This window comes from Nycticebus coucang, chromosome 7 (assembly GCF_027406575.1).
Source record: "Nycticebus coucang isolate mNycCou1 chromosome 7, mNycCou1.pri, whole genome shotgun sequence".
In the NCBI taxonomy this organism is placed as follows: domain Eukaryota; kingdom Metazoa; phylum Chordata; class Mammalia; order Primates; family Lorisidae; genus Nycticebus; species Nycticebus coucang.
Genome location: NC_069786.1, coordinates 124608884 through 124621499, shown reverse-complemented (window position 1 = coordinate 124621499; position 12616 = coordinate 124608884). Strand labels below are relative to the sequence as shown.

Below are 12616 nucleotides of genomic sequence, written 5' to 3'. Positions count from 1 at the left end.
CATCCTTCGTATTAACCTGGATGGACGTGGAAGACATTATTCTTAGTAAAGCATCACAAGAATGGAGAAGCATGAATCCTATGTACTGAATTTTGATATGAGGACAATTAATGACAATTATGGTTATGGGGGGGAAACAGAAAGAGGGAAGGAGGGAGGTGGGTGGGGCCTTGGTGTGTGTCACACTTTATGGGGGCAAGACATGATTACAAGAGGGACTTTACCTAACAATTGCAATCAGTGTAACCTGGCTTATTGTACCCTCAATGAATCCCCAACAATAAAAAAAAAAAAAAAAAAGACCTTTATGACAATCCACTTCCACGCAATGACAGTAAATACATTTTCTTTTCCCTATTATTTTAATAATATTTTCTTCTCTCTGCTGTCTTTACTGTAAAATTACAGTATATAATACACATAATGAAAAATATGTGTTAATTGACTGTTTATGTTATCAGTAAGACTGTCAACAGCAGGCTCTTAGTGGTTTTTTGAAAATCAAAAGTGCAGGGATAAAGTAGAAAATTATAAAAGCAAAGCTGTCAAATCAAAACCTTAAGATCCACCTTAAACAAGCTAAGAGAGGAAATAACTCAGAGTAAACAATGTTCTGATGCTACAGCAATGCAAAACACTCAAGTGAAGAACTACCACTCAGATGTACACCAGGTGGCTGTCTGTGCTGCCTAAGTCTGCCTACAAGGCACTAGCAGTCACCTGAACTGCTGTTTCTCAGAGACTTAAACAAGGCACCAAGGTTACCGGATGTCCAGATCCAGAGTAGCCACCTGGCCTAAGGCCTTTGACACAAACCTCTGTTTGACACAAACCTCTGTCTAAGTCTGTCCCAAATCACCAAGATGCCTACTCCCTATGTAAGTCTGACTGTGATCTGTCTAACTCCCAATCCTTTATAAGCAGTATAGAGTTTCAATATCCAAATTAACCAGTCATAACATGTGGGTCTTACTTGGATCACTATTGAAACATACTGCTAAGAGAAGGAGGAAAAGAAAAAAGGAATTTATGAAACATTAGGAAATCTGAACACTGACTAGATGGACTAGATTATTGTTCATTTTTGTATGCCTAAAAATAGTACTTGGTTTTTTTTTCTTATGGTCCCTATGTGTTTGCTGCAACATGAATTTATGAGTTTACAGATGAAACTGTATGTCCTGAATTAGATTATAATAAAAGGGGAGTGGAGGGGGGAGAGAAAGAAGAAGAAAAAATACCTTTGGGGGTTTTCGTATTTGTGGGATAAAACATTCATCAAAGACTTAAGGAAACAACAGCTTCCATCCTAGCAGCTGTAGCTAAACCAACTATTTTTTAAATAAAAAAAAAAAAAATCATTGCAGTTAAAACATTTCTGCTCAGAATAAGAAAAATTTTAGCTGGGTATACAAGCCAGGTTATAAAAGGATTTATATTGCAAACTTAAAACTTTGGAATTAATTCTATAGACTAGGGGTCTTCAATCAACTGTCTCCAGACCAAACTGGGCCACTGGCCTATTTATATATTGTTTTGACTTAAGGATGGGTCTTGCATTAAAGAACTGTTTAAAAAAAAATTATTTTAAGCAAGGATATGCAAGAGACCACAGGTGGTCTACAAGCCTACAGACTTTTATAAAAAGAGTTTGCCAACCGCTGCTGTGAGAAACAAAATTATAGTAGATAGATTAAATGAGTATATAACTTAACTTTGCAACTCTATAGTGACACTCAATATGTTGTTACTGAAATAACTGTCAGTTTTTATTATTCAAACTCAGCTTAAAAGTTAATATGCTGCAAGAGTTTAAATATATAACCCAAATATTTTGGTGTTTTGTTTTTTTTTTTTGAGACAGAGTCTCATTATGTCACCCTCGGTAGAGTGCCATAGCGTCACTGCTCACGGCAACCTCAAACGCTTGGGCTTAAGCGATTCTCTTGCCTCATACTCCCAAGTAGCTGGGACTACAGGCGCCCACCACAGCGCCCAGCTATTTTTTTGTTGCAGTTGTCATTGTTGTTTAGCTGGCCCGGGCTGGGTTCGAACCCTCCAGCCTTGGTGCATGTGGCCGGCGTCATTAATAATCATGTCATTAATGTAAATAACATGACTATTCTTTGAAAATGAAAATTCCTCGACAAAACCACCTATAATAAGAACGAAAATAAAAACTGATAATCCTCTCATAATATCTAACACCTTAGATTCAGAGTCAATAAGTACCTGAATATCTATGTTATTTGACAAGAAATATGCTGAGAACGTTCATAAGTTGGCTGAGTTCAAACATAGGAATCATTGTTACTATTTTACAATTGTAGAAACTGATGCTCAGAGACGGGCATCTCCAAGGTTCACAATCTGCTGAATACAAATCCAATCCTTCAGCACAGACCACTGTACTTCAAGATATACTTAACAAGCCCTCCCTAAATTTTATAAATTTCTCCACAAAGTTATAGTTATTAATCACCATAAAATTATATACTCCAGCAAGACTGCCACAGCATGTGAATTTAAATGTCTTTATACACAAAAATATTTTCACTTGTGGCAGTGCTGGTTTCTAATATGAAGTAGCCCCTATCTTTCCCAAACATGTAAGGTGTCCAAAAAAGCCTGAATAGCTATCTCATAAAAAAAAAGCCTAAACTATAGGTACAACTCCATTCAGAAATACTGCATCTCCATGTTCCCAAGAATCAACTCCAAAACTGAAGCCCTTTCCTCTCTTTAATGTCTCTCTCCTCTACTACACTGCAAGCTTTAGGTGAGGGTAGGAATCATGTCTGGTTTTGCTCATGATTGTATCCTTAGCACTTAAAGACAGTTCCTGGCACATAGTAGGTGATTAATAACGCTCTACTTTGAGGCTGGGTGAGGTGGCTCACGCCTATAATCCCAGCACTCTGGAAAGCCAACGCAGGTGGATTGCCTGAGCTCACAAGTTCGAGACCAGCCTGAACAAGAGCAAGACCCCCGTCTCTAAAAATAGCCAGGCGCTGTGGCAGGTACTTGTAGTCCCAGCTACCAAGGAGGCTGAGGCAAAAGAACTGCTTGAGCCCAAAAGTTTGAGGTTGTTGAGAGCTATCTACGCCACCAGGGCACACTACCCAGGGTGACAACAAACTGAGACGCTGTCCTGTCGAAAGGAAAGGAAAGGAAAAGAAAGGAAAAACGGAAAGGAGAAAGGGAAAGTAAGAAGCTTAGAGAAAGAAGAACAAATCAATCTTGAACATTAACAGAGGAAAAGTAGACCTCATCTTATGGGTTTATTTTAAAAGCAACCATTTTGTTTTGTTTTTAATCTAGCACAAAAATAATCAATTACTGGCAAGTAACACATGGTTTTATTTCTACATATACACTGTATGCCTGTGCAGAATCAGTAGTAATGCTCTTTTACTCTCAACCCTAAAACATAATTAGGAAGGTTAATTTGCCACTCAAAAATAAAAACTACACATTTCAAAATAAAATTACTTCTACATTTTTTTCTATTGAATTATCTATAGCACTGTTCACTAGCCCTCCTTCTATTAACTTTGATAATTAGAAGTTAACTCAATAGTGTAATGCCTTTTAATGAAAAAACCATGATTTACCAACAATATCACAAAAGAGGACATACAGGAGACCGCTATAGATTTTGTTTTTAAATAACTTTATGATACTAAAAGTATGACAAGATAAATGTGGAGGCCAAGCACTGTGGCTCATGTCTGTAATCCTAGGCCTCTGGGAAGCTGAGGCAGGTGGATCACTTGAGCTCAAGAGCTGGAGATCAGCATGAGCAAAAGTGAGATCCCCATCTCTACTAAAAACAGAAAAAATTAACTAAGGGTTGTGGCGGATGCCTGTAGTCCCAGCTACTTGGGTGGCTGAGGCAGGAGGATTGCTTGAGCTCAAGAGTTTGAGGTTGTTGTGAGCTATGATGACACCATGGCACTCTAGGGTGACAGGGTCTCAAAAAAAGATAAATGTGGAAACTTCCTAAGAAATACTTTGCTTTTGGAAAAAAATTTTCAAAAATTATTTTAGTAAATAAATATAAAGTGCTTCAATGCAAAACATTTTAATAACATCAGGTATATTACGTTCTAATGTACAACTGAATAAAGTACGTATCTGTTCACCAAACACTGTAGAAGCCTGAAAGCACTGAAGTAACAGTGAAGTAATTTGTAAACCTTACCTGTAGAAAATAATAATATAACTTTGTAAAAAGTATGGTCTTGATGCATAGTTATAAACAGTAATAACATTATTTGTTGCCATAGCCACCAACACAAATATAAAGACATAATGACTTGAATAGCATTAGGATTGCCATCAGTTTTGAGATTTTCCACAGCAGTGACCAATTCTTGATAAAATTCTGAATGAGGGCGGCGCCTGTGGCTCAGTGAGTAGGGCGCCGGCCCCATATGCCGAGGGTGGCGGGTTCAAACCCGGCCCCGGCCAAACTGCAACAAAAAAAAAAATAGCCGGGCGTTGTGGCGGGTGCCTGTAGTCCCAGCTGCTCGGGAGGCTGAGGCAAGAGAATCGCGTAAGCCCAAGAGTTAGAGGTTGCTGTGAGCCGTGTGACGCCACGGCACTCTACCCGAGGGCAGTACAGTGAGACTCTGTCTCTACAAAAAAAAACAAAGAAAAAAAAAAAAATTCTGAATGAAAAGTGAAATTTTCCCTACGTATACCAATGTGGTAAGCTACTGCACTGATGGTTTCAATTAATGGCTCTCTACCCATGCTTTTTGCCCTACACCTTAGTAATCCCCTCCCACTCTGATTCTGGGATTGAAGCATGACTTTCTTTGTCAATAGGATGTTCACAACTGCAATGCAAGTTTGTAAGACAGAATTTAATTATATATACAGGTGACTGCACACAGATGTTCCCATATATAAACGTTTGAAGAATCATTCAGAGCACAAAGCATGAAGGTGAATTCTGCCCAACACATCAAAAGTCATCATTTGTGGTGCTTGCCTGCTTACACCAACACCCTCCAATAGTGACAATAACCAAACATACTCCCAAGCACACTGAAACTCTCCCATGGGGGCAGAAGATCCAAGAGTGCTGCCAAAGCCAAAATACTTTCTCATCTTTTAATTTTGGAAACATTCATCTTCAGGCATGAACTCATTCATGCACAAGATGCATGATAATGACTTTTTCATCCAAAATCTATGTGACTGAATATGGTCCTTTCCAAACTATTGAAAGATGACAATAAAAATATAGTAACATGTTTTGAAATGTAAACTTAAGTTCTGGTACTAATCTCTTATACTCAAGAGATCTAGTGTTAAAAACAGACAAATTGATAATACAACAAATGCACTAGAAATCCACAAAGTTTGGTTATAAGTTATAAAGATGAACTTTACCAACTATCCCACACTTCTTGATTCTTATCCTCTACCCATCTCAAGTTTTTTAAAACACAAATATTGTTAATACTATAAAGAGCCAAATAGACTTACCTAATATTTGATTCTAAGATGTCTTCAGGTACAACTATAGCGGTATATTTATCTTTCTTAACAAGAAACAAGCATTTATAGGGTTGATATATTTTCTGGCAATCTATTGTAAATTTCCCTATTTCTGTGTGTACAGTTTGCTACCTGGAATGCCTTTCCTTTCCAACTTAAGTCCTAGTCACCCTCAAAAACCAAAAAAAGTTTTTACCTCCTCTGTGAAGTCTTCCCAATCCTCTTTTCCCACCAACAGATTGAGTCCCTCTTCCACATAACTTCGGAAATGTCTTATTCTTATCATGATTTATCTAACGCCATGTTGCAATTATGTGTCCCCCAGCTGTCTCTCCAACTGCGAGCCCTTTGCCTACTAGGCTTGTGTAACCCATCCGTAATTAGAACCTCAGTACCTAGCACAGTGACTGTCACGGTGAGTGCTTTCAGTTGTCTATTGACTCACATGCCTCTTTTTAGGATTTATGATTCGTGAATCCATTCCAGTCATTTCTAATGTTTATACTTTGCTTCTACTTTTTAAGACAGTGAGTTCTGGGCTTGGCACCCATAGCATAGTGGTTATGGCGCCAGCCACATACACCAAAGATGGAGGGTTCAAACCAGGCCTAAGCCAGCTAAACAACAATGACAACTGCAACCAAAAATAGCCAGGCATTGTGGTGAGCAACTGTACTCCCAGCTACTTGGGAGTTTGAGGCAAGAGAATCGCTTAAGCCCAAGAGTTTGAGGTTGTTGTGAGCGGTAATGCCATGGCACTCTACCAAGTGAGATTCTGTCTCCAAAAAAAAAAAGACGGGGGCGGCGCCTGTGGCTCAAAGGAGTAGGGCACTGGCCCCATTTACTGGAGGTGGCCAAGTTCAAACAAGTTCAAACTCAGCTCTGGCCAAAAACCGGAGGAAAAAAAAAAAAAGAAAGACAGTGAGTTCCCTAAAACCAAACGTTTCTTTCTATGTGTTCCAAATTTACCTTGATGCTACCACCTTAAAAACTATTCTTTCAAAAATCATGCCATACATAACAACAAGAAGAACTTTGAGAATATCATACTAAATGAAATATACCAGTGACAGACAAATATTGTATCATACCACTTATATGAGATATCTAAAACAGACAAACCCATGCAAGTAGAGAGCAGAATAGTGGCACCAGGTGCTGAGGAGAAATTGTGGAGTTGCTATTTAATGGGTATAAAGTTCCAGGTATGAAAGATAAATGTTCTACGTATTTCTTACAACTCTGTGCATCCAGTTAACAATACAGTATTGTCCATTTAAAAATTTATTGCAAGGGCAGATCTCATGTTTAGTGTTCTTACCACAATTAAAAATACATACTCCCAACCAGATGCTTTGGCGCATGCCCTTAATCCTATTATGTTGGGAGGCTGAGGAGAGAGGATCACTGGAGCTCAGGAGTTTAAGACCAGCAGCCTGAGCAAGAGTAAGACCCCATCTCTACTGAAAAAACAGAAAAATTAGCCAGGCCTGGTGGCACACGCCAATAGTCCCAGCTCCTCATGATGCTGAGGGAGGAGAATCACTTCAGCCTATGAGTTTGAGGTTGCAGTGAGTTATATCACACCACTGCATTCTAGGCAAGCAACAGAGCAAGACTTTGTCTTAAAAATAAATAAATAAACACTCCCTTCAATCTTAGTATTTTTAGACCTCTCTCCACCCAACTTTATCTAATGACATGTTAGTATGTTTTTACTTACTTCTCCAATGAACTGTTATTACAGTTCTGTGACTCTTATTTTACCTACTGTCATTATATTTTTAATTGAAGAACAGAATAATATTCTTTATTTATTTCTGACTCCATTCAAATGTGCAAACTTTTGCATACTAAGCTAACAACCTAAGAAAGTAACTCCAAGTTTTGCACTGCTAGGCTGATGCCACTTATAAACTTCATACAATTAATAGTTCCAGGGCGGCGCCTGTGGCTCAAAGGAGTAGGGCTCCAGCCCCATATAACAGAGATGGTGAGTTCAAACCCAGCCCAGGCCAAAAAAATAAAAATAAATTAAAAAAACTGCAAAAATAAAATTATTAAATTCAAGTTTATTTTACTTTAAGCTTAATGTCATCAAAAATCTTCTACCCTGTCCTCCAGCTTTATATTTTCCTGCCACGTACTCAACCATAGGTGTGGAATCTGATTACTACATCACAGAAAAATCAGGTGACTTCAAAGTGTGCTCTCTTCTCTAAATCATATATTTAAAAATATTTCATAGCTGTGAATTTATACTTCTTCACCATTTTAGAGCCAAAAACACATATGCCTCACAAATAGGCAAACAATTTTAAGTTTATTACTATCAAAATATTAAGAAGCTCACGCCTGTAATCCTAGCACTTTGGGAGGCCAAGGCCAATGGATGGCTTGAGCTGAGGAGTTTGAGACCAGCCTGGGCGAAAAGGAATCCCTGTCTCTCCTAAAAACAGAAAAACTAGCCGCGCTTATGGTGGGTGCCTATAATCCCAGCTACTTGAGAGGCTGAAGCAAGAGAACTGCTTGAGCCCAAGAGTTTGAGATTGCTGGGAGCTATGATACCATGGCACTCGACCCAGGGAGCCACAGTGAGACTCTGTCTCCCCCCACCCCACCCCAAAAAAGGAAAGAGAGGTAGAGTGCAAATTGCTTCCAAACATTTTCTAAGGGTAAAACAGAGTTGAAACTAATTAAATCTTAACATTTAACTTCATGTATGTCTATTAAGACTATCAAAGATATGTAATCAGAATAACAACTAAAATACTGTTTCTTTTCTAGAAAATCAGACTTTCCTATAAATAACAATGGCTATTATCAATCAATTGAGTTGCCAGGCACAGTGGCTCATGCCTATAATCCTAACCCTCTGGGAGGCCGAGGCAGTGGATTGCTTGAGCTAACCAGTTCAAGACCAGCCTGAGCCAAAGTGAGACCCCTGTCTCTATTAAAAAATGAAAACTTGGGCGGCGCCTGTGGCTCAAGGAGTAGGGCGCCGGTCCCATATGCTGGAGGTGGCAGGTTCAAACCTAGCCCCGGCCAAAAGCCACAAAAAAAAAAAAAAAAAAAAAAAAAAATGAAAACTTGAGGGAAGTAGATCGCTTGAGCCCAGAGTTTGAGGTTGCTGTGAGCTATAACATCAGTGCACTCTACCAAGGGCAACAAAGTGAGACTGTCCCCCCACCCAAAAAAAAAAAAAATTCAATTGAGCTGAGTGGCTCATCTTTACCCCAAGATTATATAAATGCCCACTTTCTTTGTTGGTTTTACTGATTTTTAAAATATTAGATTACTACTTTTACTAATAGCAAAACATAGAACTAAAAACAAATAGAATGGAACACCTAGAAGCCCATTAAAGGTGAGAAGGAAAAAGATTTCCAAATCTTTACTCTATCTGGTTCCCCAGATACAGTACAAATACACTATGCTGCCCCTCAGAATTCCTAGCCTCCTTCCTATAGAGTACCTGCTAACCATTAAACACTGCGTACACATCCAAAGTTTCAAAATTCAGTGAAAAGGGTGGTGCCCATAGCTCAATGGGTAGGGCACTGGCCACATACACCAAAGCTGGCGGGTTCGAACCTGGCCCGGGCCTGCCAAGCAATGCAACTACAACCAAAAAATAGCTGGGCATTGTGGCAGGCACCTATAGTCCCAGCTACTTGGGAGGCTGAGGCAAAAGGAATCGCCCAGGCCCAAGAGTTTGAGGTTGCTGTGAGCTGTAACGCCACAGCACTCTACCCAGTTTGAGACTCTGTCTCAAAAAAAAAAAAAAAAAATTCAGTAAAACCAGAGAGAACCTCAAGAGGAAGCTAATCACACAACAGCGTAACAAATTTAACATGATCACAAACCTAATTTTCTTCATCTTTCTTTGACTTTTAATTAAAGACTAACAGTAACATCAATACCCACTGTCCTCCCTCCAAAAAAGAAAACTTTGCACTCAACACTGGTGAATTTAAAATACACAATATACTTCTGACTTTAGGTTTAAGGTATTTATGTATTAGACATTAATTCCAAATGTATCACTAGATTAGTATTCTAAAATATCTAGAGTCAGAATATAAAAATAACTTTTTAGAAAGTGAAATTTACCATTTTAATAACTTATTAAATCTTATTAAAATGACTGCCAACAAAAAAAAGTTAAAAATTTTAAAAACACTTACTTCATTTCCATGTTTTTGCAGAAATTCAATTTCCTGTTGTGTGAATGTTGTCATGGAGATAGATTTCACCCTGTGCGGTGGATTTAACCCTCGCCTAAAAGATAAAATATTTTACCAAATTTACTTTCATATACTATATTTTTAAAATAACACATCTAATAATTGAAAACATTTTAATTAGCACATTTGAACTTGAAATGGTGTTCTCACTCCATAAACTAAAAGTATTTAAAAATTAACTATGAATCTTCACAATAGATCTCAAAGTTTGGTTACTCACATAATTAGTGTATTTAACAGTAAATTCAATTAGCTACCTAGTTAAAAGCACATAGTGCCTGTAACATACAAGCTTCTAGGAAACACCAATACTGCTTAGTGTGTGCCTGATGAAAAGAAGAGGGTATGGATGTGAAGAAAGCCACAGTAAGGAACCAGAAAAGTGACTGCTTAAATAAATAGTTTATGTTTTTTAAGAAAGAAACAATGACGTTTTAAAACTATACAAATATTCTTACCAAATACTTACCTTTAAATAAGTTTGAGGCTAATTTAAAAAACTGTATGAAAACTAATTTAAGGAAACTTGAAGCAATTAATCAATGTGAATTAAGTCCCATCTCTACCAATTCAAGTAAGGATTTGTAAGAACATTTTCAGTCACCTCAGGAGAAATTAAGTGCTCAAGAGGAAAACAGTAGGAACATGAAGAAAGGATTAAAACAACAGCTGGATAAATTATTAAATTACTTGTAAGGTCTTTTACAGCCCGAAAGCCTTTTCTGTTTGGCCTTTAAAGGTCTTTATCTTGATGAAATTTAACATACACATGAAAAACTGAATTTGAAATGCATTCAGAGTAAGAACTATCAAATACTTCCATGCTGTCCACCCATCACAAAGTACCCTATGAAAGGGTACAAGTACAAGATCATGAAAAGTAACAAGTAGGGCGGCGCCTGTGGCTCGGTGGGTAGGGCGCCGGCCCCATATACCGAGGATGGCGGGTTCAAGCCCGGCCCCGGTCAAACTGCAACCAAAAAATAGCCGGGCGTTGTGGCGGGCGCCTGTAGTCCCAGCTACTCGGGAGGCTGAGGCAAGAGAATCGCTTAAGCCCAGGAGTTGGAGGTTGCTGTGAGCTGTGTGAGGCCACGGCACTCTACCGAGGGCCATAAAGTGAGACTCTGTCTCTACAAAAAAAAAAGTAACAAGTAATCTTTATAAAGTTCCTTAAAACACATGGAGGTCATGTCCTTTGATAAAGGCCTCATTCGGAATCTGGATTCCACAGCAGATTACTATAGTAATGTTTATACAAAATTTGTCAGTCAATTTGCAATCATCTATGCCAATTAAACAGGTTTACTAATGATGCAAAATAATAATTGTACCAAAAGTCTTTCAAAATTATTCAGGAAACGCTTTGAACAATTAAATATGGTACTTTAAGTAAAACACTACGGAGAATTCAGAATTAACAGCAGGTCTTCAACTTGTCTATCCTACTACTGACTCCCCCTTTCCCTTGCCATGGATGACATATATTTCAGATCACGATCTGAATTAGGACAACTTACACCACATTCTGAAGTGGAGAAAGGTTAATAACTAGTTTTGTCATTGTTCTGCTTCTCTTTGTTTAAATTTTAAACTAATTGTATTCTTCCACCAGGTGATAAGTCATAAAATATGGAGATAGAGCCTGAACAAAAAGAGAAACTAAACAACAATTTTATTCTGGTAAAACTTTCAAACTATGCAGAAATAACTTCAGTATGTATTGCTTTCAAGTTACTTTATAACTTGCAATCATAACTTAAGGCTCCAAAGATTACTTCTAAATTTCCAAAAGTGAAAATTTAAGAAAAGTCATTATTAATCGTTTAAGGCATTACACTGTATAAGAACAAGGCTAAATTCACCACTTTCAGAAAAATTTATGATATAAATTAATAGTTACACCCTACCTTGTCCCCAAATTAAGACTGAATTCACTTTAAATTGTTCTCTAAAATGCCTCTATTTCCTTAAGTTGCAACTTGCTCTGTAATAGTTCTTTCTTGTCCAAGAAAAGGCTTTCTTTTACCTTTCCACCTTCCTGGTAATACCTCTTTTGTGAAAATGAAACAGGCAAAGGAATAATTTTTAACAAGGAAATAAATGCCAAAGACTATTACAAAAGTATGTGTTTTAGAAAATTTTGAGCAAAGAATTATACCCCTGTACTTCTCAAAATTGTTCAATGAAGAAATATGAATTCATAAAACTAATTCTGACTCTTTTAAAATTACATTACACAAATGTAATCTCACGGATGCAGTACAGTTGGTTTAGCATATTAATTGATATCTCTCTAAGTCTTACCATATCACAGAGTCCATTAATAAACAAAGAAGGTATTCGTGTTACCTAAATAAGTGGACAAATTTTTAAACTATGAAAAAACAAAACTAGAACATACTCACAACCAAACTATGAAAGGATTTTTTTTCTACTTAGCAAGAATACTCATGACAGGATTTCTTTAAATGAGCTGTCTCTTAATACACTTAAAATAAGATTGAATTTACAACAATGTCAGACAATTTTGCAAGGCCACATTTATTATCCAAATTAAGTAACATCATGAAAATTTTAAATGGGTTCATGTTGCTTTCTCTAATTGCTCTTTAATATCCATTCATTCAAGATAACTAACCATTTTCTTAACACAAGAAATACAAAAGTTTTTCTTCCTTTTTTGGCCTCCAAAAGCTTTATACATATTATATACTTATAAAAGCGTTTGGGGAGGGCGGCGCCTGTGGCTCAGTCGGTAAGGCACCGGCCCCATATACCGAGGGTGGCGGGTTCAAACCCGGCCCCGGCTGAACTGCAACCAAAAAATAGCGGGGCATTGTGGCGGGCGCCTGTAGTCC

At 37.7% G+C, this 12616-nt stretch overlaps 1 protein-coding gene across 9 annotated transcripts in view; it reads right to left on the bottom strand.

The window, feature by feature from the left end:
* The window catches only part of AGFG1 (ArfGAP with FG repeats 1), a 75649-nt gene that overhangs the window by 43348 nt on the left and 19685 nt on the right, over window positions 1-12616 (bottom strand). For all 9 annotated transcript variants that reach the window (XM_053597321.1, XM_053597320.1, XM_053597323.1 and 6 more), the window contains exon 2: window positions 9699-9792. In XM_053597321.1, coding sequence (XP_053453296.1) covers window positions 9699-9792 — 94 coding nt within the window. The remainder of the gene's footprint in view (window positions 1-9698; window positions 9793-12616) is intronic.